This window comes from Myodes glareolus, chromosome 9 (genome assembly GCF_982192425.1).
Source record: "Myodes glareolus chromosome 9, mMyoGla1.1, whole genome shotgun sequence".
In the NCBI taxonomy this organism is placed as follows: Eukaryota; Metazoa; Chordata; class Mammalia; order Rodentia; family Cricetidae; genus Myodes; species Myodes glareolus.
Window position 1 is genome coordinate 97659857 of NC_142034.1, and position 25871 is coordinate 97685727.

Below are 25871 nucleotides of genomic sequence, written 5' to 3' on the forward strand. Positions count from 1 at the left end.
TGTGGGTGTTTTCTCAACTGAGATTACCTCTTCTAAAATGACTCGAGCTTGCATTAGACAGTTGATATAACACTAATCAACAGAGTGTCTGAGCAAGTCTTACACTATTTCAGAAACTAAAAGAAGAAAAATTTTACTGTGGGCATGGTTGTACTTTGTGGCAAAGCATGTTGGCCTAAAATCAACCTCCACCAGCTAGGCAAATGCCAGATAGTACTACAAGGCAAGGCAGGCATGGTACCTACTCTCATGCATCACTTGTCTTATAATTACCCATTTCTCTTGTTGACATCCCTGTAACAGGCCACTATTGTTATCTTTGAATACTTCTAACTGTGAGCATCTCTGCTTTTCTTTAGGAATCATCTGCTAAGCCTGACAAAAAAGTTTCTATCTCATCAGGACAGCTTGGCGGTCCCACTACTTTGCTTTCAGAACATCAGGGTGGAGGCCTGAGCATTGGAGCAACTAGTAGGGAGCATTCATCCCAGGCAGCTTGTGGCCTCACTGACCCTGTACCTATCACCCTGGAGGACTCACTGGATGAAGACTTAGCCCAGAATCCAGCCTCTTCTGTGGAAGCTGTATCTAAAGAACTGGCTGTATTGAACAACAGAGCCGCCAGCAGTTCTGAATTCACACTGCCTGTACCCTCCAAAACACCAACAGAAAAAGTTGCTGGTGTTTTGTGTACAGAAGAGAAACGGAACTTTGCAAAGCCTGGCTCTTCTGCACCACCACCCACTAATGCTCTGCAGTCACCTCTCAATTTTCTGGCTGAACAGGCTCTAGCACTGGGGCAGTCCTCTCAGGAGAAAAAGCCAGAGAGTTCTGGCTACAAAGAGCTGTCCTGCCAAGCTACCCTCAGCAAGGGTATGTCTGAATTGCACCAGTCCAAAGCAAAGCACCATAGTTTGCCACGGACGTCTCATGGAGCCCAGGCAGCAGCTCCCATGCCTAGCTCCCAAGTCAAAGTCTTTCATGCAGGCACTCAACAGCAGAAAAGCTTCACACCCCCAGCCCCCTTTGTCAACAAGCTGCAAGGCCCAAAGCCTGCCTCTCCACAGTGTCATCGTTCCCTCCTGCAGGTGGTAAAGACAGCAACCAAAGGCCAGGCCTTCCATGCCACTATGCCAGCCTCCTCTGGAAGTTCACCAGCCTCCAGCAGCAGCTCTCATAAGAACACAGCCTCATCCTCCAGTACCCTGAGCCATCCAGCAAAGCAGCATCCAGCCAGCACTGTGGGACCATCTTATAAGAATAACCCCTTTGCTGGCTCAGTCTCTAAACATGGGGCTTCTACTAGTAGTCCATCTCCTGGAGGAGCCCAAGTACAGAGCTCTGTTTCTGGGACCTTGCTACCTGGTGTGCAGTCTCCCTCAGCGGGACAGCCTTCAAGCCGAGCTGCCCCAACTTCAGCTGTGAAAAAAACACCTGTTTCTCAGAAGCTGACCCTGGTGGCTCCTCCTGGAGGTCCAAATGGAGATTCTGGTGGTGGGACCCAGGGAGTGGCAAAGTTACTGACCTCCTCCCTGAAGCCTGCTGCAGTTAGTAGTGTGACATCGTCTACCTCCTTGCCAGTGAGTATCCCAGTATTGCAACCTACCCCTACTGAGGGCATTTGGGGACAATGCTGCTTGCCTTGCCCTGGTTTTCAAATGTAGTCTGAAACAGAAAGCCAGGTAGGGGACAGTAAGTGAGATTAGATACTAGAGAGAGTACTGGATTTCCTGTTTAGTCTCACTTTTACTGGTGGTTGGAGGACTGGTATTACCTGAATGTTTTTTTAGTAGGGGAACTGGAAGGGGAAAGGGAAGGGAATATCTGTTGGCATTGGGTTCCTGGAGAGATTGAGCCTGCGAGGAGTAGAGTGTGCGCCACAACCTGCTCTCCCCTCTAAATAACGGTACCTTCAGCTATTAGTCAGGTGGTAGTCAGAAAATGTTTAGCCTCAGCACAAACCGGCAGTACCTTCTGGTTGTAGTTCTCTAATAGACTCTAATAGTTCTCTAATAGACTAGGTCAAAGGTGGTTTGACCTAGCAGGGAAGGTGTGTTGTGAGTTGTGTATATAAATTTAGAAATCTGGCCAGGGTTGTGTTGCACATCTGTAATCCCAAAGATAGAAGCAGGAGAATCAGGAGTTCAAAGCCAGTTTTGGTTACATATCTAGTTTGAGACCAGTCTGAATACATGAGATCCTGTCTTAAATTAAAAAGGGATCTGGAGAGATGGCTCAGCAGTTAAAAACACATAAGCCAGATGGTGGTGGTGCATGTCTTTAATCTCAGTACTGGGGAGGCAGAGGCAGGCAGATATCTGAGTTTGATGCTAGCCTAGTCTATAGAGTGAGTTCCAGGATAGCCAGGGCTACACAAATAAACCCTGTGTTGTAAAACCAAAAGAAAAAAGGTGTAGATAGGTCAGTCCATCAAGGTCTTGATTCTCCCTGCCTCTCTGAATAGTGACTGTACACATTAGTTTCCAGTAGAAAAGAAAAAAAAAAATGGTGTATGCACACATGTTTGTATGAGTGGGAGCACATGTAACATGGTGTGTGTTGAGTTCAGACTTCACCTTCTGTCTTGTTTGAGACAGGATCTCTTTGTTGTTCACTGCTATACCAGGCTAGCTGGCCCTTGAGTTTATAAAGCTTCTCATCTTGTAGGTGTACTGGGTTACAGACTCATGTCACTACACCCAGTTTTATATGGGTTCTGGGGATTTAAACTCGGGCCTCAGAGCTGAGGCTCTATCTCACAGTACATGCACAAAGTCTTACATTGAATCCTCTCTACTGCTAGGAAAAAAAGGAAAAAGGGAAACTATTGCCTTAATGTTGCCTTAACAATACATTATAGGTTGGGGCTATAGCTCAGTTGGTAGAATGACTAACGTGAAGCCCTGGATGTGGTCCCCAGCACTACACTAACTGGGCATGGTGCTACATACTTGTTTTGGTTTTTTTTTTTTTTTTCTTTGTTTGGTTTTTGGTTTTTTCAAGACCGGGTTTCTCTGTAGCTTTGGAACCTGTCCTGGAACTCACTCTGTAGACCAGGCTGGCCCTGAACTCACAGAGATCCGCCTGCCTCTGCCTCTCGAGTGCTGGGATTAAAAGCATGTGCTACCACTGCCCAGCAGTGGTGCATGTTTGTAACCTCAGCACTGAGAGGTAGAGTCAGCAGGATCAGCTACATAATAGACCAGTGTGGGCCTATTATGAGACTCTGTCTCAAAAATAGAACAAGGACTTCCTGTTTTCTATAAGCCCTTTGATTGAGGTTTGCAGCCATGGTGAAAATCTCTATTAAGACTTACGCTTTTTGTGATGATCCATGATCTTCTTGAAATATCTATAAGTAAGATAAGGGCATATAGTGGATAAGCTGCAACTCAGCCCATTAAACGAAAGCACACACACCTGCCTTTGCCTTCTGAGTACTGGTATTAAAGGTGTGTGCCACCGTGTCCAGCTAAACAGGACTTCTTTTAGTTTATTTTTTAACTTACTGTGGTGTCAGGGTTCATGAGTATGTACTAGCTAGTCTCATTGAAAATTTAATTATGATCTGGTGCAGTTAGATTTTACCAGCCACATTCCACCATAGTGCTACAATGAAGCTTTCTTTTCCAATTAACTTTAAAAGACCAATAATGGGACAGTAGTGTTCACTTTTATGTGAACATGGATGTGTATGGGGGAACCATTTTCAGTTGGATCTTTTTGAATGAGAATCTTGCCACACTGTTTATACTTATGAAGGCTTTGGATGGGATCCTGGGCTCTTCTAGATAACTTCTGGTTTTTTGTTTTTTTAAGTGTGTGTGTGTGTGTGTGTATGATTGTTTTGTCTGTATGTATACCATGTGCATGACTGGTGCCCACAGAGGCCAGAGAAGAATGTTGGATCTGTTGGGACTGTAGTTAAGACCATTGTGAGCCACCATAAGAGGTGCTGGAAGTCCAACCCGGACCCTCTAGAAGCATAGCCGAATTTTAAAAACTGCAACAGCCAGACAATGGCAGCACATGCCTTTAATTCCAACACTTGGGAGCAGAGGCAGGTAGACCTCTTGAGTTCTCAGTTCTAGGACAAACCAGGGCTACACAGAAAAAACCCTGTCTTGAAAAACCAAAAAACAAACCAACAAACAAAAAACACAAAGGTCCTCACTGAGCCATCCCTGCCCATGTATGTATTATATAGATTTATATAATAAATTTAAAATATGAGTATATATAAATTTTTTTATTCTATATTTGTATATCTATGAGTTTGTATGCATTATAGACATCTATATATAGTATATATTTTATAACTATATATATTTTTTGTTTTGAGACAGGGTTTCTCTGTGTAACCTTAACTGTCCTGGAACTCATGCCATAGACTAGGCTGACCTCAAACTCACAGAAATCCACCTGCCTCTGCCTCCTGAGTGCTGAGATTAAAGACATGCGCCACCACTGCCTGGCTCATACATGGTATATTACTTACATGCTTCACAAAAGAAACATATTTACTTTGGATTTTTGGGTGAGGAGGAATTTTTTGAGACAGGGTTTCTCTGTGTAACAGCCCTAGCTGTCCTGGAACTAGCTCTTGTAGACCAGACTGATCTTGAACTCAGAGATCTCCCTGTTTTTGCCTCCCAAATGCTGGGATTAAAGGTGTGCGCCACCACCTCCTGGCCATATTTACAATTTTTTAAATTGTCTGTGTACCCTGGAAGCCTCTAGATGCTGGCTTATAGACACTTCCTCAATCCTCTTTTGAGTGCTTGAGTAGTAGGGACTCTCACAGGTGAGGTTCTTACTGTGTGTGTGTTTCCTCCCCAGAAAGGAACCGGAGGGGCAGTGCTGCTGTCCAACACCTCTCCCTTAAGCCTGCTGCCTTCAACCTATAAGTCCAGCAATCCCAAGCTTCCGGGGGCTATGAACTCAAACTCACTGGGAATCATAGCCCCTGTCCCATTTCCACTTCATGTGCTCTCCTTCAGTTCAGACTCCTCTGCCAAAGCAGGGGTCTCTAAGGACGCCATTGTTACAGGCCCTGCCCCTGGGACCTTCCACCATGGCCTCAGCCACAGTAAGTTCTTATCTCCTGCCTCTGTTCCTATCTTGTGTGCCATGTTGGGTCTTGTATGTGTTTGGTGTGACTGTGGGAGCATCCCTTGTCCAGGGAAGCTGCTTAGTACCTGGAGTAGCTGTTTTGTTCCAGACTGGCCCACAGGTTACCTGGGGCTCTGGATCTCCCAAGCTGCTTTTCTGTTCTGTCTTCAATGTGTGTGTTTTGTTCTCTCCCTTCCTGTTTTCTCTCAGGTCTTCTGGCTGGCTTGCACTCCAGCCCACCCCACACAGCGCCTCTCCCACATGCTGCTGTGTCCACCCATGTCCCACAGAGTCTGCCAGGTAAATGCCAGATGGGCAGTGTGCCATGAGCCTTGTGCACCATACCCCTCCACCCTTGGTGCTTTGCCGCCAGCACTTTTAGCCATCCCTGCTTCATCATCACTGTTCTGTATTTTGCTTTGTCTTTTGAGGCTCTGACTCTTTGGCTTTGGGTTCCAGAATAATATAAGCCTATTATCAGGCTTTTCCTGATTTCCTATTGGAATGGCCACTGGGTATGACTTAGCCTGCGTGACAACAGTATATGGTAGAGCCTGGAAACAGAAGTGTTCCAACCTTTAATGTGCATTTAAAAAGAAGAAAGGTAATGGTGGCTCTTGTCCACCAAAGGCTAACCAAGCACTTTAGGGCCTTCATGATGAAATCCTATACACCTGCCAGGCATTGTCAGGTGGCAGATGCTCTTTGAAATGATTAAATAGCCACAGAATAGGGAGAGAACATAGTTCATTTAGTATGAACCCGAAAGAGAAGCAACTGTCAGTCCACCCTGGTGTAACCTTCCTTTAAAACAGATTTGGAAATGCACCATTAATAAAGCCAATATCTCCTGACAGAATGGTGCTTCTGAAAGTAGGCAGCTCTAAGAGCCCTGGGTACATATGCTACCAGCTTGAGAGCATGAGAATGGGAAATAGTTATCATAGGCAGACATCTTGTAATAAGTGGACTGGCCTCACTCTCTCCTGGATTCTTTCATATAGACACCTCATGGGATTTTGGCTTAGGAGCCCGATGGGAACCTGATTTTGACCTAGTGTTCTTAGCACTTTAGACCTGTTCCAAACAGGACCCAGGACTGTACTGGGGAGAACAGGACTGAGCTTAGGGAACATGGGGATTTGTGTAGGGCTATGTCAGATGCAGACTCTAGGGCTATGTGTGCCTTTCACCAACTCATGGACAGTCAGGGCTCCCAACTCCTTGTCTGCTTTGTGATCTGCTTGTGTGTTTCTTGTTCCAATGTCTTAAAGCTGAGAACTCTGTAGTGAATGCTGGAGGTCTTGTTAGGATGAGGGCGAGTTTGTAGGTCTCCACAGTGGGAAACCCTTTGAGGAGCAAAGTCAGGGTCAGTAGTCATTCCTGTCCTCTGAAGAAGCAGTCACATCTGAGGACTTTCAACACTGGTGGCTGCTACTCGGATTAAGTGCAGTGTGGGTACCTCCCCAGCTCCAGAGAGCCCGTGTGGTGTGAAAGTGAGATGGTGCCACTTCCACCTGCTTTGGAAATGGCTTTTTTTGAGAGAAACAAAGTGATTGAAGAACCACTGGAAACAGACTCTGGATCTATGGAGTTTTCAGTCAACAGGGAGAGGAGGGAGACTGATAGAAAGGGAAAAACATTTCTTACACTATTTTCCTATCGTGTTTCCCCAACCCCCCACCTCACCCCATCCTCTGTCTTCCAAAGCTGTATGAATGGTTGGGGATGTAGTTCATGACTGAGCACTTGCCTAGCATATCTAAAGCCCTGGGATCATTACCAGTACCACAAAGAGTAAAAGAAAAAGTATTGGAGGCAAGCAGAAGAGCAGTCACACAAAATGGGTTAGCCAGGAGCTGAAACTTGTTTCTGCTCTGCTTTTCCTTTCTCCCACGTAGACTTGATGCTGATGCTTTTGTCTTTGTCCCTCTGGTACCTGAGTGCATTTTGATGGCAAGAGGGTGGATATTGTCTGGATTCTGTGTGGTCATCAGGCCTTGCAGCTGTCCTTGTCACGTTGCAGAGTGCCTGTTCTATAGAGAGTGCTCCATGGCCCCCTGCCTGCACAGTGCTAGTGCTCATGCATGATGCAGGACGCTCCAAGAAGCAATGCACACAGCCACTGTTTGGGGACATTTGCTGCTTACTTTCCTTGTGAAGTTGTTAATGTCATAAAGGAATTGGAGTGTTTAAAGAATATTCTGTTTTTGCTTATTTTCTAGATGCTTCACAGCTTCATGGGAAAGGGCCTGTTGTACCGAGGAAATTGTGACCACTTTGGAGGATGGAATCAAGGTCTAGGAGGAAGCCCAACATGTAGGTCTCTGATAACAGACATTTGCTGTGCTCTTCCTGCCCTCTACTTTTATCCTGGAGCAGGAACAAGTTTGAAATGGAGCACTTCTTAGCACTTCTGATGGGCCTTCAACCAAGGGGCAGCTTGTACTGCTCACAAAGCACTTACTGACCTGGTGCTCGGGGCCTCATGGCTTTGTCGCTGGACGACATCAAGGGGCAGCTCTGGGCTGAGAAGTGTGCCTAGACTGTGTTGGGAAACATGGTGTGCGTGAGCTCCTGTGGCACATTTGTTGGCTACTGTGTTCTAGATCTGCCCAACTCCTGGCATTTGGTGTATCTCAGAGCTCCCTACTGATCAGGGACTCCTGGCCACAGTAGAATCCCTGGATGGTTGTGATTCTGTCCCATCCTCAGGCTGTGTGCTCAAGAGGACAAGATCCAGGCCAGAGCCACAGGTGGGAAATCTTGCAAAATACTAAGAACACCTAATGTGTGCTCTTATAGGGGCCAGTTTCTCCTCAGAACATGACAATGAAGCTCTTAAAGAGAAAAAGATCTTTATAGATTCAACAATCGTGGTAGGATTTTTAAAGACACCTATCTTGGGCTGTTTTCGTCATTACCATTGAATGCATTGGATAGAATGGGACTGCTCTTCACACATCACATTATAGGAAGACTTAATTCCAGTGCCTTTTTGGTGGAGCAGACTTTGACAACTCTAATCTATCCATTCAGCCCACTGAGTGGATCTGAGATGAAGACCTTTTTTTAAAGCTAGTCTGTATTTAAGACAGTTTTATTTAATTGGTTTTTTTTTATGACTGCACATCATAATCTGTGCCGTCCTGACTTGAAAGTCATCTGAGCCCCCAAATCCCAGGTTCCCATGGAGCTACAGCTCTGTTTTGTTTTTCTAGAGTTTATGCAGATGGGCTGCAGGGAGCCCATCAGTCCTCTGTGTCTTGAGCCCAGGGGTTCCAAGCCACAGGTAGACATTCCACTCTGTCTTATTCTTAGAAATCTCTCTGGCAGAGCTGCAGGACAGGCCTCTCTGAAGCCTCTGCCACAGAAAACAGGTCTGGGGTACTGGTGCTCTCTGGACAGTGAGCTTTTGTGTGGTCTTAGGGGGATGTGCAGAGAGTCTGGAGAGTCGACAGAGGACAAAAAATAGTAACTACAGAGCTTCCATCACTAGGCTATCACACTCACCCAGTGGCTATTTCATTTGGACTTGGAGGGCCCTTGCCTATCTTATAAATCTACCACACAGTGGGTCTGGCTGACTGCCTAGCCAGACATTTGGGAAGGTGGTCAGCACTCAGTGTGCACCCAGGGTGAGTCCAGTGTGCTTTTGGTTCCTGCCTCAAGGATGTGGAACTCAGTAGCTCTCCGTTTCTGTGAAGGTGGTCACCTTTCCACCTTTTTGGGCACAAGACCTTTGTCAATTCTTTGGTCTGGCCTCTGTTCTGATTCCTTTTGTATGGAAGAACCAATTGTTTTCACATTGGGCCATGTGGATTCCTTATCCTTTTATTACATATATTTTTTGCAACTTGGATTTCCAGTTTGTTTACAGAATAGTCTTAGGTAGTAGCAAAAAGAGCCAAAGAAGAGATTTGTATAGCTGAGCTCTAAGCAGAGCTGAGGCCGCCAGCAAAGCTGAGCAGTGGGAACTCTCCAGGCTCCTCTGCCCGTCAAACAACGGGCCCCAGCACCCCACCCCTTTGGTGCTCCCTCCTCCCCATGTGCCACTGCGTGTGCAGCTAGAGCAGGATGCCCTCATCTTTAGGAATCTAGCGATGCCTCTTGCCTCAGGGAAATGTTTCTTTGATGGGGAGTTTATGAGATTTCTTTTCCTTGTTTATGCTTTATTTGTGGTAATGAAAGAGTGAGTGACTTAAACAGCCATGGCCAGGGAGACCTGCGGCCTGGCTACAGCAGAGGGTGGGGGTAGAGAGCGCTCAGTGGGATGCAAGGGTTTCTTTGGTGGGTGCAAGGCTCTGAGCACTTAACCAGGCGTGGCCGTTTCTTAGGTGTGAGAGGGGCTGTGGCTTTTGTGCAGCAACTATGTTGGTGTTAGGGGGTGGTGTGGAAATTGTTAATCTTGTATAAAGCAACTCAATAAATTGTTTTGAGGTTTCCAAACTGTCTTTCCTCATTCTTTTGTATTTGCGAGTGATTCTTCCATGCATAGTAGCCCTGGTGTGTATGGAATGCCCACTGTGACTGAGCCAAGTCAGCCTCCTATAAATGAATCATACTTGCTTGGAGTTAGGAGCAGCCACCAGATTTTTATTTTCATGCTACAAATAAAGTTCCCTATCACTTCCCATTTTCTTACATAATACTTGAGATACAGAGAAGCAGAAATTTGATGAACAATCAACCTTCATATATCCAAATGCCAGTGAGATAATGAGGACTTGTAAGGCACTGAAAGTAAGGGTAGCACATCATCCATTACTAAGATCTTTTCACTTCAGAACTAGGAAATAGTTGTTGATTCCTGTCTTTCTGGTGCATTTTGGCTAGCTTTCTAGCACCAAGAGCCAGGCATTGTGGATTCTGGACACATTTCAGTCTGTCTCATGGGAAGAGTCACTATTACTGAGTGGGCACTGCTGATAGTTTGATCCCAGCCAGAAAGTTGAAATGGTGAGAAGGAAGGTCAACAGCCCCGATGACCCAGTCTTGAGTGGAGTCAGAAAGGAGGCCTTCTGCCCTCTATGTCACTGTGTATATGACATGCTAAAGCCCATGCTGTTTTGGTGAATGTGTCTGCAATATTTCCTTGTGCTATAGTTTCCAGCTATAAGCACTGATGATGGGAACATATAGGAAAGGGAGAGAAGAGAATATCAAGGTTATTGATGTGGGAGCAAGTCACTCACCAGACTGAATAATGCTGAGCTGAGAATTGCCTATCCAGTTGGTGTCTGTGCTGGTACTACAATAGCTGCACTGTAATCAGCCTGATACAGTGTGGATAACACCTAACTCAGAGGCCTGCATGAGGACTGGGGAGCAGCAGACACCCAGGAGGTTGCAAGCCAACCACCCCCCTCCAAGGAAAGCCAGGCAGAAGAGTTGGCCCTACTTCTGCCCAGAAACCAAGACTGCCAGCTCCTGAATGGACATATCCTTGTTGATGTAGCGGTTGTACTGAGCAGGGGTTAGCCTTCCACTTTGCAAAGCATCCTCAATAGAGAACTTCTTGCCAGATTTCCTGTCATGGATCACTGATGACTCCCCATTAGGGCCTTTCACTGATATCTCCTCCCAGTCGCACTCCTGGCTTCTGAGCTTCACAAACATGTTCCAGTCGATGAGCCCAACCCTGTGGGCCTCCTCTGGGGACAGCTCGCGGCCTGTGTCAGGGTCAATGACCACTATGGAGCGCCTCAGGTGGTTCTCCCTCTGCTCTCTCTTGACGGCCACAGAGCCCAGGCGCCTCTGCAGTTCATCAATTTCCAGATCCTTGTCCTTGGACATTTTCTTGAGGTCATCCAGTTCCTTCTCTAGGGACCACAGCCTAGAGTTGAGGTGGGTTCCAGAATCCACTGTGGTGATGTTCCTTAGATCTCGAGTTTCTGTTGTTGCCATCTCAATCTCTGATTGGAGTCTCCGGGTCTCCAGCTGTAGGCTTTGCCGCTCTAGCTGCAGCTTGTGGTTTTCTTCTCTGAGGAAATCCAGTTCCTTGGATGACTTAGAATTATAGAATTCTAACTCAGATAACTTGGCTTCCAGCCTGTTCATCTCTACATCTAGCTCCCTCTTGCTCCGGGTCTCCTCTTCCAGGCTCTTCTTGAGCCGCTGGATCTCTTGCTCAGTGTCACCCTTTTCCACCTGAACGCTCTCAGAGAAGACCACCTTTTCCTTGATCTCTGTCTTCTCCAGGGTAGCCAGCTTTCTACGAAGGGGTTCAAGCTCGCCCTCCAGTAGCTGCCTCCGGTGCCGCTCTTCCTCCAGCTGGGCTCGGAGCAGGGCATGCTCCCTGGTTTGCTGTGGGTCCTGCTGCAGCACCACCTTCTGTGTGTGGGTTACCTTCTCACCTGCCTTGGCCTCCTCCTGCTCCAGTGCAGCCAGCCGCTGCTGAAGCCTCTGCACCTCCAGCTCAGCTGCCCTGCGTGCCTGCCGCTCACGCTCCAGTTCCTCCAACTGCCGCTCTAGCTCTGCTCGGCAGTGCTGTAGCCGCCGTAGCTCCACACGCAGCTTGTCAATCTGCCGCAGCTCTGCATCAATGCTGTCTGTGAAGGCAGTCACCTCAGCTCTTAAGTCTGGCTCATCTTCGTACTGCACCACCTCCTGGCGTACAACCCTTTCCTTGCCCTGTGCCAGCTCTTCCTCTTTGCGTCGGATCTTCCCTTCCTGGGATGCCCGTTCCCCTTCTAGGTCCACCTGTTTCTTCTGTTCTTCCAACAGCTTTATACGCAGAGACTCTACCTCTTTCTTGGTTTGGGGGTCTTCTTGGAACTGCAGGATCTCCTGGACTACCTCTCTAGTCTGCACCTGTGGCTTGGTGTCCTTCAGGGCCTGGATCTCCTGCTTCAACTGGTAGATCTCCAGGTCACACCTTTCTATTAGCCTGGTCTTGTCCATGATCTCCTCCCTTAGCCGCTGGAGCTCCTGCTCGGTCTCTGGGTCAGTCGTGTATTTAATGACCTCTTTGGTCACTTCTTTGACTTCCACCTGTGGTCCACGCTTCCGTAAGGCCTCCAGCTCACTCTGGTAGCTCTTCAGCTGCTCCTCAGCACCCCTGAATTTGCGCTCCTGCTCTACCAGCTCCAGGCGGAGGTTGGCCACTTCACTTTCTGCCTTGGGGTCTGGCCGCACGATCTCCCGGACCTTCTCCTGTACCACCACTTTGGCATTCTCCTCTTCCAGTGCCCATATCTTTCTAAGAAGCTCTGTCTTCTCTCGCTGGCCAGCGCGTGCCTTGGCAGCCTCATCCTCATATTGGCGGGTGAGGTCATTGACCTCCCTCTCTGTGGCTGCATCTTTCTCCACCTTGAGCACCTCTTTGACAGTGATCTTGCCTTCTGCCATGGCCCGTTCTTTCTCCAGTCTCCTAAGCTTAGCCTGCAGGAAACTCAGCTCCTCTTCCTGCTTCTCCCTGAGTGTACCCTCCTGCTCGTGCTGCTCCTGCAGCCTCCGGTATTCTGCTTCCAGCTGAGGGTCATTCTGCAGCTTTACCACCTCCCTCTCAGTGACCTTCTCCTGCACCCTGCTCTTCTCAGCAGTCAGGGCTGCCACGCGCTGCTGTAGGAGGAGCACCTCAGCCTCGCGGGCACCTTTCTGCCGTCGCAGTGCCTCCAGCTCCTCCCGAAGCTGCAGTACCTCATCCTCCTGGGCTCTGTCTGGCTCAATGCGCAAGACCTCCTTGACCACATATTCTTGTCCCCCGTCCCTGGTCTCCTGCTCTAGGGACTTCAGCCGGAGTTGTAGTGCTCCCAGCTCCTCCTGCAACAGCTGGTTCTTGTGTTGTTCATCAGCCAAGGTCTGCTGCAGCTGCTGGAAGCTCTCTTCCAGGGTGGGGTCTGGCACCTTCTTCAGCACCTCCTTTCTCACCAATGACTCCTGAGGCCCCTGATCCTTCAGACTCTGGATTTCCTTCTGAGCACTCTTGACCTCATTTTCCAGCTGCTGCCTTCGCTCCATCTCCTCCTCCAATTCCTTCTTAATCTTCCATGTTTCCTCTGTGCTGGAGCCCAGCTTGCCCCCTTGCAGGGTCTCATGGGTCACTCCTGCTTCTGGCTGCTGTGGCAGAAAAGATAGTGAATATATGGTTAGAAACAGGCAGGTCTGTTCACGTAGAACAGGTTGGGCTATTCCTGTGATCTTCTGGGGACTCTACTAGTCTAAGTTTTACTCTTAAAAATTGAATACAGCAAAATTTTGCAGGCAAAGAGGAGTTTGAAATGACCCCAGTCTTCCACCTCTGCCCTGTCCCTAGGGGATGTCTGTTGTCCTTGGAGACATTTTCAGTGTATATTTAGTGAGCTCCACATTTACTTTTTCTTCCTTTTTTTTTTAAAAAAAAGATTTATTTATTAATTATGTATAGTGTTCTGTCTGTGTGTATGCCTGCAGGCCAGAAGAGGACATCAGATCTCATTACAGATGGTTGTGAGTCACCATGTGGTTGCTGGGAATCAAACTCAGGACCTTTGGAAGAGCAGGCAGTGCTCCTGACCACTGAGCCATCTCTCCAACCCCATACTTACTTTTTCTGTACGAACAGTAGTCTGTTCTGTCGTTACTGACTGGAGGGACAGAGCGTCATCTTGACTCAAGGTGCCACATCACTGCTCAGCACACTGCTGAGGAGTGTCGAATTACTTCTAGTTTCTTGATATGTCAGGTAATCCTGTCATAAATGTCATCGAGTCCTAAAAGGTAACTTTTGGAGCTAGAAGGATCAAGTTCTTGGAAGGACTTGAGTTCTGTCCCCAGCACTGATAAGAAAATGTTTGGTGTGGTGCTCTAGTGTGTGTGCACTTGTAATCCCAGTTCCAGGGAGGTGGAGACTGGAAGCGTCCTGGGACTTGCTGGCTGGCTAGCCTGGCCTAATTGTTAAGTTCCAAGCTGATAGGAAACCTTGTCTTACAGGAGGGAGATGGCATTTCTCAGGATGATACTTCAGTTGTCTTTTGCCCTCCACACACAAGAGCGTGTGCATGCACCTGTACATATGTGAATCCACGTAAACATGACCATGCTGTTAAAAATAACTACAGGCTAGAGAAATGGCTCAACAGTTAAGAGCACTTGTTCTTAACAGAGGATCCTGGTTCAATTCTCAGCCCTCACATGGTGGCTCACAACCATCTGAAACTCCAGTTCTGGGGGCATGCAAAGTCTTCTTCTGACCTCCTTGAGCACCAGGCACACACGTGGTACACATACATACATGCAGGCAAAACACTCATAAAAAAAAAATCAAACCTTTGATAGGTCCTCAGGAAATGTCTTCTGAATTGGTATGGAAGTTATCCAATGCTAGTGTAGAAGACCGGCTCAGACTAGTATTTGCATTGGTCCTTCTCAGAAGTGTCAACAGAGGACACTCTTCATTCACAGCCTTGTCTCTGAGGCAGGGGAGTCTTTATTACCTTGTAGAACAATCTGAAGTGTTTTACCTTCACTGAAGATGAATTACCTGTCTCAGGAGATTCAGTGCAAACTCCAAGTTCTGCAGCCTCTGTCTGTTGATGGCATTGACCTCCGTGAACTTGGCAGCAAGAGCAGCTTCCTACAGAGAAATTTTAGGAGAGCAGTTAGCAGGCAAGCCAACCAGCAAATCTTTCCAAATACTCTTTTCACATGTGTTGTGGTCTGTACTGTTCTCCACTACAGACTTGTACAGAGGATCAAGATGGGAGCTTCCATGTGTCTGGCACTGGGCTAGAACCCCTTCCAGACTGCCTCTTAGTTATATTGATATCACTGCCCCAAAGCAAGTTCTTCCTCCTTGTCTATGGGTATCACAGAGGCCTGCATCCAGAGAGCCTTTGGCAGTTGGTACTCATCTCACCTCTTCCTTCACCCTGGCAGCAGGAGACTGCAGCCTGGCTCTCTTGTTCACATGGCTGCTCCGTCCATTCTCCAAGTCCAGCAAGGACCTCAGCTTCTCTGCTTCAAGCTCGTAGTCCTGGGTAAAAGAAAGACAATGCAGCAGTCAGCTAATGGCAGCGAAGAAGAAGCTACAACGATTTATGCTCCCTCTAAGGACTCTGACCTGCCCTTGGCCAGGAGCTGGCTTTAAGCCTTCACATCTTCCTCACATCTTCACCTGAGCTGGCTGTCCGGAGGTCCTGAGAGCTGCTAAGACGGTGATGGTAAGCTGCTACCTCACCCAGTGACATGCACAAGAGAAAATATGCTCTGTAATTTCCACTACTGCAGAGACACAAACCGAGTGTCCAACAGGTCCAGAGGTCAGATGCTGCTGCTCTAGTGAGCACTGCATCTTGAACCTCTCCTGCTTTCCTCTACCACAGACCTTGACGTTTCCCATCAAGTAGGCTCGATCATTCACACAGACATTTCTGCATAAGGCTTTGCTACCTTGTTTTCCTGTTAATAAATAGAGCTATCACACAATGTTGTTTGGTGTACATTATTCTGTTGTTTTGCTTTGGTTTAGGGTAAATACTCCAAAGAATTTACTGTTTCAAAGAGTATAACTGATGATATTGTGTGCCTGGTGCCATATTGTTTTGTCAAAGGGCTGGACCTACACATGGCTTCTGCCCGTTTTCTCAGCAACCTACCCAGGTTTCTCTGTACCTCTTTTTTTTAAAAAATATTTATTCATTTATTATGCATTCAATATCTGCCTACATGTGTGCCTGCAGGCCAGAGAGGGCACCAGATCTCATTACAGATGGTTGTGAGCCACCATATGGTTGCTGGGAATTGAATTCAAAACCTTTGGAAGAGCAGGCAATGCTCTTAACCACTGAGCCATCTCTCCAGCCCCCTTCTCTGTACCTCTTAATCAAAAGCCCCTCCTGTGTGCACTTAAAGGGTTCATGGCTCACCTTCACAGCTTGCTGATACTGCTGGGAATCCATATAGACCTTCTGCACCTCTTGTTCCCTGCTTGCTATCTCATCAAGCAAGTTCTGTAAAACAAAAGATACTGGAAAACATGTATATGCAGGCACACACATATCCACACACACCCATCAAAAGTCTGAATCCATAGAACCTAAAGTCAACATGCTATAGTTCCGAGTGTAGTGATGACTTTCTTGTATACATTTGTTCACCACAAAGGGCAATGCCAAGGCCTGGAGCAAGAGCCATGAAGATGCTTATCTATGCCAGGAAACAGGTATTGATTGTGCTCTGGAATGCCAGGCAGTGCTCTGACAGAGCATGTAATCCTCTAGTGAGCTTGTGAGCCAAGCCTAAGGAACTTGTTTGAGAATGAGGAAACAGAAGCCCAGGATAGGACAGCAAGTTGAATGTCAGCCATGGGGTTTCTGTTCCTTTCGATCTCTGTCTGTCTGTTAGTCTATTTCTGTGTGTGCACATGTGAAAGCTAGCGGTCTACATCATGTGTCTTCCTCTACTGTGCTCTACTTATTTTTTGAGACTGAATCTCTCACTGAGCCTGGAACTCAATCAATTTGGCTGTGCTTACAGGCCAGTGAATTTCCGGGATTCATTGCCCCCTTTCCTCCTTGCTCAGTGGACATGCTTAGCCATGCCTGGCTTTTTAAGTGGGTTCTGGTCATCAAATCAGTTCCTTGTGTTTGCATGGCAAGTACTTTTCTGACTAAGTCACTTAGCCCCGGCCACTGGGTTTCTGAGGTCCTTATGGCACTGAAGAGGCAGGAAGCCCAACCTGGATAATGAGATCTTCCCTACAGGGTTCCCTATGTTTTGTTCATCAGGCACCATGGAGCCAAGACACATGAGTATCTGTTGGGTCAAGCCCTGTGAAGGGCACCGAGAGGGAAGAGGTGACAGAGACATGCGGTGCTTGGGAGGTGACACTGAAAGCTGTGGCTTAGTCCTTTGTCTTGCCCCATTGGGATTGAGGAACCTCTGATCCTCCCAAACATTGCAAAGTAGAAGCAGCCATATTACCTTCTGGTTCTTCAGCTTGGTCTCCACCTGGCTGATGCTGTCTGTCTCCTGAGGCTGGTAGCTGGGGGTGTTAGCCAAGAACTGGAGCACTTGGTCATAACCACGGCGGTACTCATTGTAGGCAGCCCTGGCATTCTGCAGGCTCTGGGCCCTGAGGAGACAAAGCCAACCAGGTCGACATAGCAGGCAAAAGCATCACTGATCCCTCTGTTTGGGGGCTCTTTCTTGGTTTGTATGTGTGTAGGTAAATAAGTCAGATTGACTGGTCAGTGAGCTCCAAGGGGGCCCACCTGTTTCTACCACCCCAACTCTAGGATTCCAAATCTGTGCCGCCATGCCTCCCTTTACATATGTGCTGGGGAGAAAACTCAGGTCCTCGTTTGTGTGACAAGGACAATGACTGAAGCTATCTTCCTAGCCACTCTGAGTTTTAAAAGAGAAGACAGGCCAGCTGTAACTGAGCTTGGCAAAAGCGAATGGTTAAGTCTGGATTATTAATGGGAGGGTTAGGAGCTGCATTCTAACAGGCACAGGTGCCCAATGTGTATCACTTGAGCAAAGGGAGGCCATGGTGGAGGCTGGGAAATCCTCTAATCCCCTCAAGATGAATATTTCAGCATTGCTAGGGTGCAACAAAAGCAGAACTTATACAGTGTTAAATGGGAGAGAAGGGAACCACCTTGAGACAACAACAATCTAAGTTTCCACCTTAAGTAAAGAAGAATGGAGACAGAGGAGGAGTGGATGGGGAAGGTAGGAGGAAGTGGGAGGCGAGAAGGGAGGGGAAACTGCAGTCAGTATGTAAAAAAAATGGGGAAAATGTTATTTAAATAAAATAAAATATAAAAGAAAAGAAGAGACAGATACGTTAAACCCAGTGTAAGCTGCATAAAGGAAGCCAAGGGAAAGGAACACAGGAGAGAAAGTTCTGGAACACCAAGTTCTTTGAAATGATGTAAACCTATCGACCTCAGACAGACTTACTAGGAACAGCGACTTTAGCACACAAGCAGAAGTGGAGGAGACAACACTGACAGCACAGCCCTTCTTGGACAGAAGAAAGACAAGCAACAGCCCACACTGATGCTGCCACATCCACCAGCCTTGAGAGACGTCATGTAAAGAAGGGTGGGGCTAGGGAGGTACTTCAGTGGAAAGAAGCACTGCTGTGCAAGGCTGATCGCCTGGGTTCAGCTCTCCAGGCTCCAAGCAAAAGCCAGTATATAGTAGCAATGGAGAGAGGAGGGAGAAGGTGGGTGCAGGCAGGAGGAGGTGGGTGCAGGTGGGAGGAGGTGGGAGAAGCACAGGAAGCTCCCAGGCAGCTAGCTTTACTCAGCTAACCTGAGAACGGTGAACAGAGACCCTGTAAACAAGGTAGAAAGTAAGGACTGACATCCAAAATGATCCTCTGACCTCCACACATCCCATGGCATATACAATCACACACATACACAGATATCTCTCTCTCTCTCTCTCTCTCTCTCTCACACACACACACACACACACACATCATACATACACGCACACACATTGCTGATGGCTTAGCTGGGGACATTGCACTAACTTTCTTATTTTGTGTGTGTCACTTTATTTTCAAAAAGAGGGTACCAGGGCTGGAGAGATGACTCAGTGGTGAAAAGTCAAATGCTGTGCATGCGTGAGGACTGGAGTTTGGCTCCTCAGAACGCATGTGCATTCCGGGTAGGCATGTGACTCAGCTGTAACTTCAGCTTTAGATCCCCAGAGCAAGGCGACCAGTGTGAATCTCGCTATATTGGTGAATTCTGGGTCTGATGGAGAAAGCCTGCCTCAGTGAATAAGGTAGAAGAATGATCAAGGACGATTATTAAAATACCGTCTTCTAGCCTCCACATGAGCAAACACACACCTGTACCCCAAACACATAAAAACATGCTTATGGGCATGCACACACCACACACACATACAAACACATATGGAAAACACACAACGAAGAATGGTCTTGGGTGACACCAGAGGATCCCCAGCCTAGTATCTCAAGGCAGGCTGGCTAAGCCAGGCCCTTGTCCCAGCCCACTTGTCTGTGGTACCCCTCACCTGCGTTCCACCTGCTGGCTGAGGTTGTTGAAACGCTGGTTCAGCTTGTGGACCTCGGCCTCCTGGCGCTCCAGGTCAGGGTAGTGCTCTTGGAAGCGACTGGCCAGTGAGTTGGAGCACTGCTTGGCCACCTGCAGGTTCTGTTCCACCTCACCCAGGAGGGACTTCTCGGCCTGCAGCTCAGAAGCCATGGCCTGCCAGATGGGCAAAGAGTCAGCAGCTCCCTAAGAGCCTGGCAGCATTACTAGAGCACTGGGACCTCCTGCTTTGGGAGGAGGCTCAGGCCTAGGACCAGGGAGAATGGCTCCGCCTCTACACTTACAAAGTCTGGGCCACTGTAGCAACAACCTTTTTCATTACAATAAACTAACACTCTGAAAGTCACCTTCTGTAAACTGTTGAAGGGGTGGCATATGTGCCTGCCTCCTCCAGCCATGAGGTCCTCACTCAGCCCAGTCTCTCTGCTCCAAGGCTGGTCATGAAAAGGGAACAGAGAAAGACTGCAGGCCACTCACCAAGGGCCTCACTGCTCAGGCAGGCAAACCTGTGTCCAAGGCCACTGGTATCAGTGACTGTGGACCTGCCCACAAGCTGCAGGGCCAGGATGCTACACGTGCTCACCAGAGCTTCCGAAACCTGTTTTCTGCAGAACTGCCATTATGAAATACTGGCCTTACCCACACCTCCCTCACTGGGCCAGGGGCTAGAGAGATGAATCAGTGGTTAAGAGCACTGGTTGCTATTCCAGAGAGCCCAGGTTCAATTCCCAGCACCCATATGGGTAGCTCATAACCACCCGTTGTTAATTCTAGTTCCGGGGAGATCCAATGCCCTCTTTTGGCTTATGTGGGCATCAGGTATTGGTGCACAGATATACATGCAGGCAAAATACTCACGCATACAAAATAGAATAAATAAAACCTTCCAGGATGCAAAGATCCTAGGAACAGCCATGTTACTACTTATGTTTGTAACTCCCAGCTTGACACACCAGATGCTCTAAACCTTCAGGACCCTCACTCTCATCTGGTGATGGAGGCAATTGTCCTGAGCCCAAAGAAAGGACTTCATGGTCCCAAGATTCTAGGTTTACCTCCAGCTCCTGCCTCTTGTTGTCCAACATGTGGCCACTTTCAGGCATTGTGTCATCCTGGATCAGCCGGTTCTCATGTGAGGCCAACAGTTCCCTGCCCTGCTGAAGACTCTTCTCCAAGTGGTTGGTCACGTCCATCCTAAGGACACAGGTCACCGTCATGTGTAGGGGTCAGGTGGCCCCCTTGACCCCACCGTGACCACCCTCCTGTCCACCTGCCACCTACTTCTTCTGGGCTGCATCTAGCAGCTGCACCAGTCGTTCATATTTCTGGTTGGTGTCTTCCATCCGGGTCCTCAGCAAGGGGGTAGTGCCGCTGCCCGGGAGGGCCTGCACGAAGGCCTCACACTCGGCTGTGCACTGTGTCTTCTCTGGCTCAATCTGTAGCAGCTCACTGGTGATGTTCTGTGGGATCAAGACTGCCCAGGTCAACCACAGTCCAACAGCTCTCTTCCCCCCCCCCGGGATTTGCCCTGGGACAGTGTAAATGGATGAGAAGGCCAACCTCCCTGGGGTGTCCATCTGGGGCTCAGTCACCAGCCCAGTGGTCTGTGGTTTTGTTTGTTTTTGTGTGTGGATGTGCACATACATGTGTGGGTATGTGTGCATGTATGAGAAGCCAGAGGTTACCTGCAGGTGTTCCTTGGAAGCCATTCACCTTGTTTTGACAGAAAAAGAGAGAGAGAAAGAGAGAGGCAGAGGGAGGGAGAGTGGGTTAGAGTGGGTTGGTGCTAGTGTGCATGTGGAAGCCAGAGGCCAATGCCAGTTCTTTCTAGAACCTTATCTTGTCTTCTACTGAGAACAGTGTGTACTGATCGGGTAGACTTACTGGCGAGCAAACTTCACCGAAAGTCAGATTTACGGACAAGTGCAACCATGCTGGGATTTTTTTTTTTTTTAACGCATGTGCTGGGGATCTGAACGCAGGTCCTCATGCTTGTGTGCGGGCACTTTATAAAATGAGCCTCTCTTGTACCTTGTTTATTAGTGTTTGACTTTGACACAGGTCTTTTACTAAGAACTGGGGCTTGTCAATGAGGCTGGCCCAGCAGTAAACCTCCAGATCCTCCTGACCCTACCTCCTCGGCAGTGGAATTACAAGGGCATCCCACCACGCCTAGCTTTTTATGTGAGTGGCAGGAACGGAATCCAGGTCCTCATTCTTGCATGTGAGGTAAGCAAGGCAAGCACTCTACTGAAAGAGATCTTCTCAGCTCCTGGGTCTATGTTTTTAACGAGCATCTGGTGTTAGTGAACTGTTAAAGACAGTGACGCAGACAACAAGCAGGGTGTCACTGGACACTCGATACTCTGCACCACCCTCCGGAAGAGTCCATGGAATCTTAGACATCCTGCCAGGCAGATACTGCGAATTACCCATGCAATGACTCCAAAGAGTTTGGGAAGGGATATTGTGGGCCTGTCCCTCTCTGCCTGCACCAGAGACCACTGGATTTTTCTGAACCCTTACCTGTCTCTACAACAGGGGTGACAGACGCTACCACAAAGAGTTGTCAGGCAGAAGGCCGTGAAGGCAGGTGGTGGTACATTGAGACATGGTAGTTGCAGTACTCAGATGAGGACCAGTTGGCTTTAGAAACCCTGGTCTGGTTTCAGAAGTTTATCTCAGAGGAAGCAGAAGTGAAGTGGGCCTTCAGTTCCACAGCCCACAATACTCCTTGCTCACAGCCTCACTCAGCAGGTACCCGTTAGGATCCCAGTTCCTGCTCTCATTATTATGGCCATGATCTCAGGCTGAAAAGCCATTTGGAAGCAGTATCAGGTCACATCTAGGGGCATGGTCAAGTACCAGGTCAGAACATCTACTTGGAGCCTGATCCTTGCTGCCTAACCACCATATTTATCCAGCACCTGCTTTGAAAGTCTTAAGATACCTTAGAGATAGAACCTTGAGCAGGAGCCCCAGAGGGTCAAGGGCCCAACCTGAGCTCCAGCCTGGTAATACCTTGAGTTCCTTGGCCCGCTCAGTACTATCCTCTATTGCCCGTCCCTGCTCAAGCGGTGGCCGTAGGACCCCTGTGATGGCCTTCTCCTGTCGGTCCAGGTCACTGGCCACTTTGTCCAAGCCAGCTAGCAGGTGTCGCCCCTGCAGATCAGAGGCATCTGTGGGAGAGAAGACAAATCTGGTATGGCAGGAGTATGAGGCCCCAAGAACCAGCTGGGACTGTGGGCTGGGCTGGCCTCCCTCCCTCAACCCTCTAGCCGATCCCTGTCACCCATGTACAGCACAGAGTCTAGTCCGGTCCCTCTTCCACGTCCCCGACCCCTGGCAGGAAGCCCTGGTACCCACCTCCAGGGTTCTCTGTCCTGAGCACCTCATGCCGCTGCTGAAGAGTGTGCTTGCTCCCAGCTGCCTTCTGCCGCACACTCCGGTACTGGCTGCCCAAACTGTGAGGACAAGAATGTACTGGGAACCCAAACCTCATGCATACTTCCCTCCTTCCCGGTCCCCAGCCTGGGTTGGGCAACAGCCCATGGAAGCCAAGCAGCTCCCTGGAGGGTTGTGAAAAGTCAAAAGGACTAAGTGGGGCCGACAGGATGCTCAGTGGGTAAAGGCGCTTGCCACCGAGCCCAGATGACCTGACCCTGGTCCCCAAAACCTACGTGGTGGAAAGTGAGAAGCAACTCCAGCAACTTTTCCCGTCACCTCCATACATGTGCTGTTGCATGTAATGCACCCCACCCCCCCCCCCCTAAGTAATATAATAAAAGTACCATGCGAGCCACTGCGACAAGGTTTGGGAGAACCTCTTCTGCCTTTGTCCTTTCCCCTCCTTTACCATTCGTTGCAAGCCCTGATACCTAAAACCATCTGTTCACTAGCGTTCTCTAACATGTGACCGCTCAGGGGGCCATGCACAGAGGTGCTTGACAAATGTCTGGGAGATGAGTAAATAAAGACATTTCCTTGAGTCTACTCCTTGAGCAAAGAATTCTCAAGTGACTGAATGACTTAATCAAGGGGCCAGAGCCCAGGAAGGCCAAAACACAGATATTAGAGAAATAAAATGTTGAAAGAGCTTTCCAGGGAGGAAAGGTAGGAGCCCTACCTACTAAGTCTGCAAAATGAGGACCAGAATCAGGAACACAGCACACAGGTGCTGCGGGCAGGATGTGGAAGACCTGCAAAGGCCCAGAGGTACGAAGACAAAGTGCTTGCTATTATACTGGCCCTCAGCCAGACTTCCAGTTCAGCAAGCCAGCCTTAGCTACCACTTTTCCTGGAGCCTTTAAGGGAGGCCAGGATGAGAGGGGTTGTTGGGGGATATTCAATCACACTGTGAACCCCGAGTTTGTATTTGTGTTAGTTAAATAAAATTAACCTTGGGTCAGGAGGCTGAGTTAGCAACTAGTTGATAGAAAGTAATCATAGAGCATCAGAGGGCATCTGGAGCTGGGTGGTGGTGGCGCACACCTTTAATCCCAGCACTCGGGAGGCAGAGGCAGGCGGGTCTCTGTGAGTTTGAGGCCAGCCTGGTCTACAAGAGCTAGTTCCAGGACAGGTTCCAAAGCTACAGAGAAACCCTGTCTAAAAAAAAAAAAAAACAAAATAAAACAAAAACAAAAGCAGAGGGCATCTGGAAGGACGGGGAGATGCACCAGAGTAGCAGGGAGGAATCTGGAGTGGACAGACTTTTTGTTTTGGTGGAGCAGAAGGATGTTCTCTTTCGGAGATGCCAGCAAGGAGAGAGGGTTAGCTAGGTGCTACTCAACCTCTCAGAGCTAGCAGGTTTTCATCCTAGCCTTTGAATCTCAAATCTTACTTATAAACAGAATGACAGAGACTCAGTTAAAGCTACCTTTAGTGGCTGTAACAGCCAGTGCCTGCGGGAACAGGATTCCCACCAGGCTGTGGCCTGGGCAGCCAGGGAAGCAGGCCAGTAACTGTGGAGTCACAATTGCTGGCTGAAATAGCAGTAGAGTAAGGCACAGTCACTGTGCCAAAGATAAAACAACAAGGCATAAGTCACACCCTACTGTCCACTGAGAATGCCCGGGGTTGGAACGGACGAGGCCTGCGGAGCCCAGGTGTGGGTCCACCCTCGTGCCCTCCTGTACCTGTCAACAAGAGCCAAGGCCTCAGGGTCGGTGGGGGGAATGATGAAGCAGACAGCTGGGGCACTCAGCTTCTTTCCGGTGCTGTCTGTCAGCTCCCAGTTCTCCCCATTGTTCTTCTGCAGAGTGTAGCTATAGCCCCGAGAGATCAGGCCCTGGGAGTGGGACAGACCCAGCCGTTAAGATTCACCTCAGGCCTGAAAGCCCAGTCTCCCCTGCCTCAGTCTTAGTCCACCTCTTCCTCAGGCCACAGAGTGAAATGGAGCCAGCTAAAGGGTGCATTGTTGATGCCAGCTCAGCACCCATCTTTCTTTCAGCTTCAGTTTTGTTTGTTTTTGCGACAAGGTCTCGTGAAACCTTGGCTAGCTTCAGATTCACTATGTAGCCGAGGATGCTTTGAACTTTGGAGCCTCCTGCCTCTACTGCTGGAGTACTGAGCTGACAAGTCTGTGCATCATCCTTGGCTGGTTTCTGCAATGCAGAGGGCTCCAGGGCCTCATGCACGCCAAATCAGTATTCTACTCACCGAGCTACATCCCAGCTCCTCACCTTCACTCTGGGGAACCATCCCTTCCTACCCCTAGTCCGAGTGGGACACCTCGTCTATAGTCCAGTCTCCAGATGGACAATACGGTGGAGATCTGGCTAGGGAGAAGTTGGCAATCCCTCAGCCGCAGGGATTGGTTAGAGGTGGCTCACATTACAAAGTGGACCAATGAGGGGCTTCCCCAGGACTCTGGATAGAATGGCTAGGGTGGTCAAGCTGGTGAGAAGATGGCAGGGCGGTGTGGACAGGGAAAGAACATGGGGGAGCATATTTACCCCCAGGTGAAAGGGTGGACAGAGAATGACACCCATGGGAGATGATTGTTCAAGGTCTCAGGTATAGCTAGCTACTCCTAAGTGTGCTGTCCAGGTCCAGGCCGCCTAGGGTTCCAGCTAGTGACTGACCTGGTCACCCTCGAAGTCGCAGAGGGCCTCCACAGGAATGGGCTTGAGCGGCGTTTCGCGGCGGTACTTGAGCGGCACCACCTGCTGCCCTCGCCTCTGCAGTCCCCGCACCACGTCCTCATACTTGTCCAGAGCCTTCTCCTGGTCCTGGAAGAGCAGCCCAGGGCCAGGTAAGGCCGGCCTCTATGTCCCGGGAGGAGGATGAGGCAGGCGCTGGGTGGGATCTGCTCAGGTCCAGAGCAGGGGAGGTGTGGGGAACCCTCCTCTGGCCTGGCGGGGTCCCATGCTGTCACTCACATCCAGTTCCCGCAGCAGCAGCTCTATCTGGTACCGGTCCTTGAAGTCGGGGTTGTATTTCTGGTTCAAGTCCGAGTCCACCTTGTGTAGCAGCTCCTGAGCATCCTTGATGTCCTTGTGAAACTGGGGAGACCCAAGGGTACATCACAGATGGAAACCAGCCACAAGTACCTCAACCCCTGGCCACGGCTTCATGCTTATCTCCTAGGTAGGCCTGAGCCTCCCACTCACTCTAAATCTAAGATGTGACCTGTCTGAGCCATGGGACACTCCCTCTTCAGCCTGGCTCCCCAGCGTCTCCCCAACACCCCACTTCTATATTGTATTTCTTTAGATGCCAGTAAGTTCAGGTTTCTTTTCT

General features: G+C 48.9%; 2 protein-coding genes across 5 annotated transcripts in view; one reads left to right on the forward strand and one right to left on the reverse strand.

Moving 5' to 3' along the window:
• Positions 1 to 9561, forward strand: part of Ubn1 (ubinuclein 1) — a 32787-nt gene extending 23226 nt beyond the window's left edge. For 3 of the 4 annotated variants that reach the window (XM_085694626.2, XM_085694625.2, XM_048433133.3), the window contains 4 exons: positions 360 to 1580; positions 4840 to 5089; positions 5323 to 5412; positions 7338 to 9561. In XM_085694626.2, the coding sequence (XP_085550752.1) occupies positions 360 to 1580; positions 4840 to 5089; positions 5323 to 5412; positions 7338 to 7387 (1611 nt within the window). In that variant the 3' untranslated portion in view covers positions 7388 to 9561. The remainder of the gene's footprint in view (positions 1 to 359; positions 1581 to 4839; positions 5090 to 5322; positions 5413 to 7337) is intronic. The other variant, XM_085694627.2, reaches the window with a different exon arrangement.
• Positions 9562 to 9687: 126 nt separating this feature from the next.
• Ppl (periplakin) overlaps positions 9688 to 25871 on the reverse strand; it is a 51451-nt gene continuing 35267 nt past the window's right edge. The window contains exons 10-22 of the mRNA XM_085694624.2: positions 25511 to 25633; positions 25214 to 25360; positions 24266 to 24417; positions 22497 to 22594; positions 22152 to 22309; positions 20412 to 20590; positions 20186 to 20324; positions 19093 to 19286; positions 17017 to 17167; positions 15960 to 16043; positions 14951 to 15067; positions 14576 to 14668; positions 9688 to 13173 (exon numbers count right to left, since the gene is read on the reverse strand). Of these exons, the coding sequence (XP_085550750.2) occupies positions 10510 to 13173; positions 14576 to 14668; positions 14951 to 15067; positions 15960 to 16043; positions 17017 to 17167; positions 19093 to 19286; positions 20186 to 20324; positions 20412 to 20590; positions 22152 to 22309; positions 22497 to 22594; positions 24266 to 24417; positions 25214 to 25360; positions 25511 to 25633 (4299 nt within the window). The 3' untranslated portion in view covers positions 9688 to 10509. The remainder of the gene's footprint in view (positions 13174 to 14575; positions 14669 to 14950; positions 15068 to 15959; positions 16044 to 17016; positions 17168 to 19092; positions 19287 to 20185; positions 20325 to 20411; positions 20591 to 22151; positions 22310 to 22496; positions 22595 to 24265; positions 24418 to 25213; positions 25361 to 25510; positions 25634 to 25871) is intronic.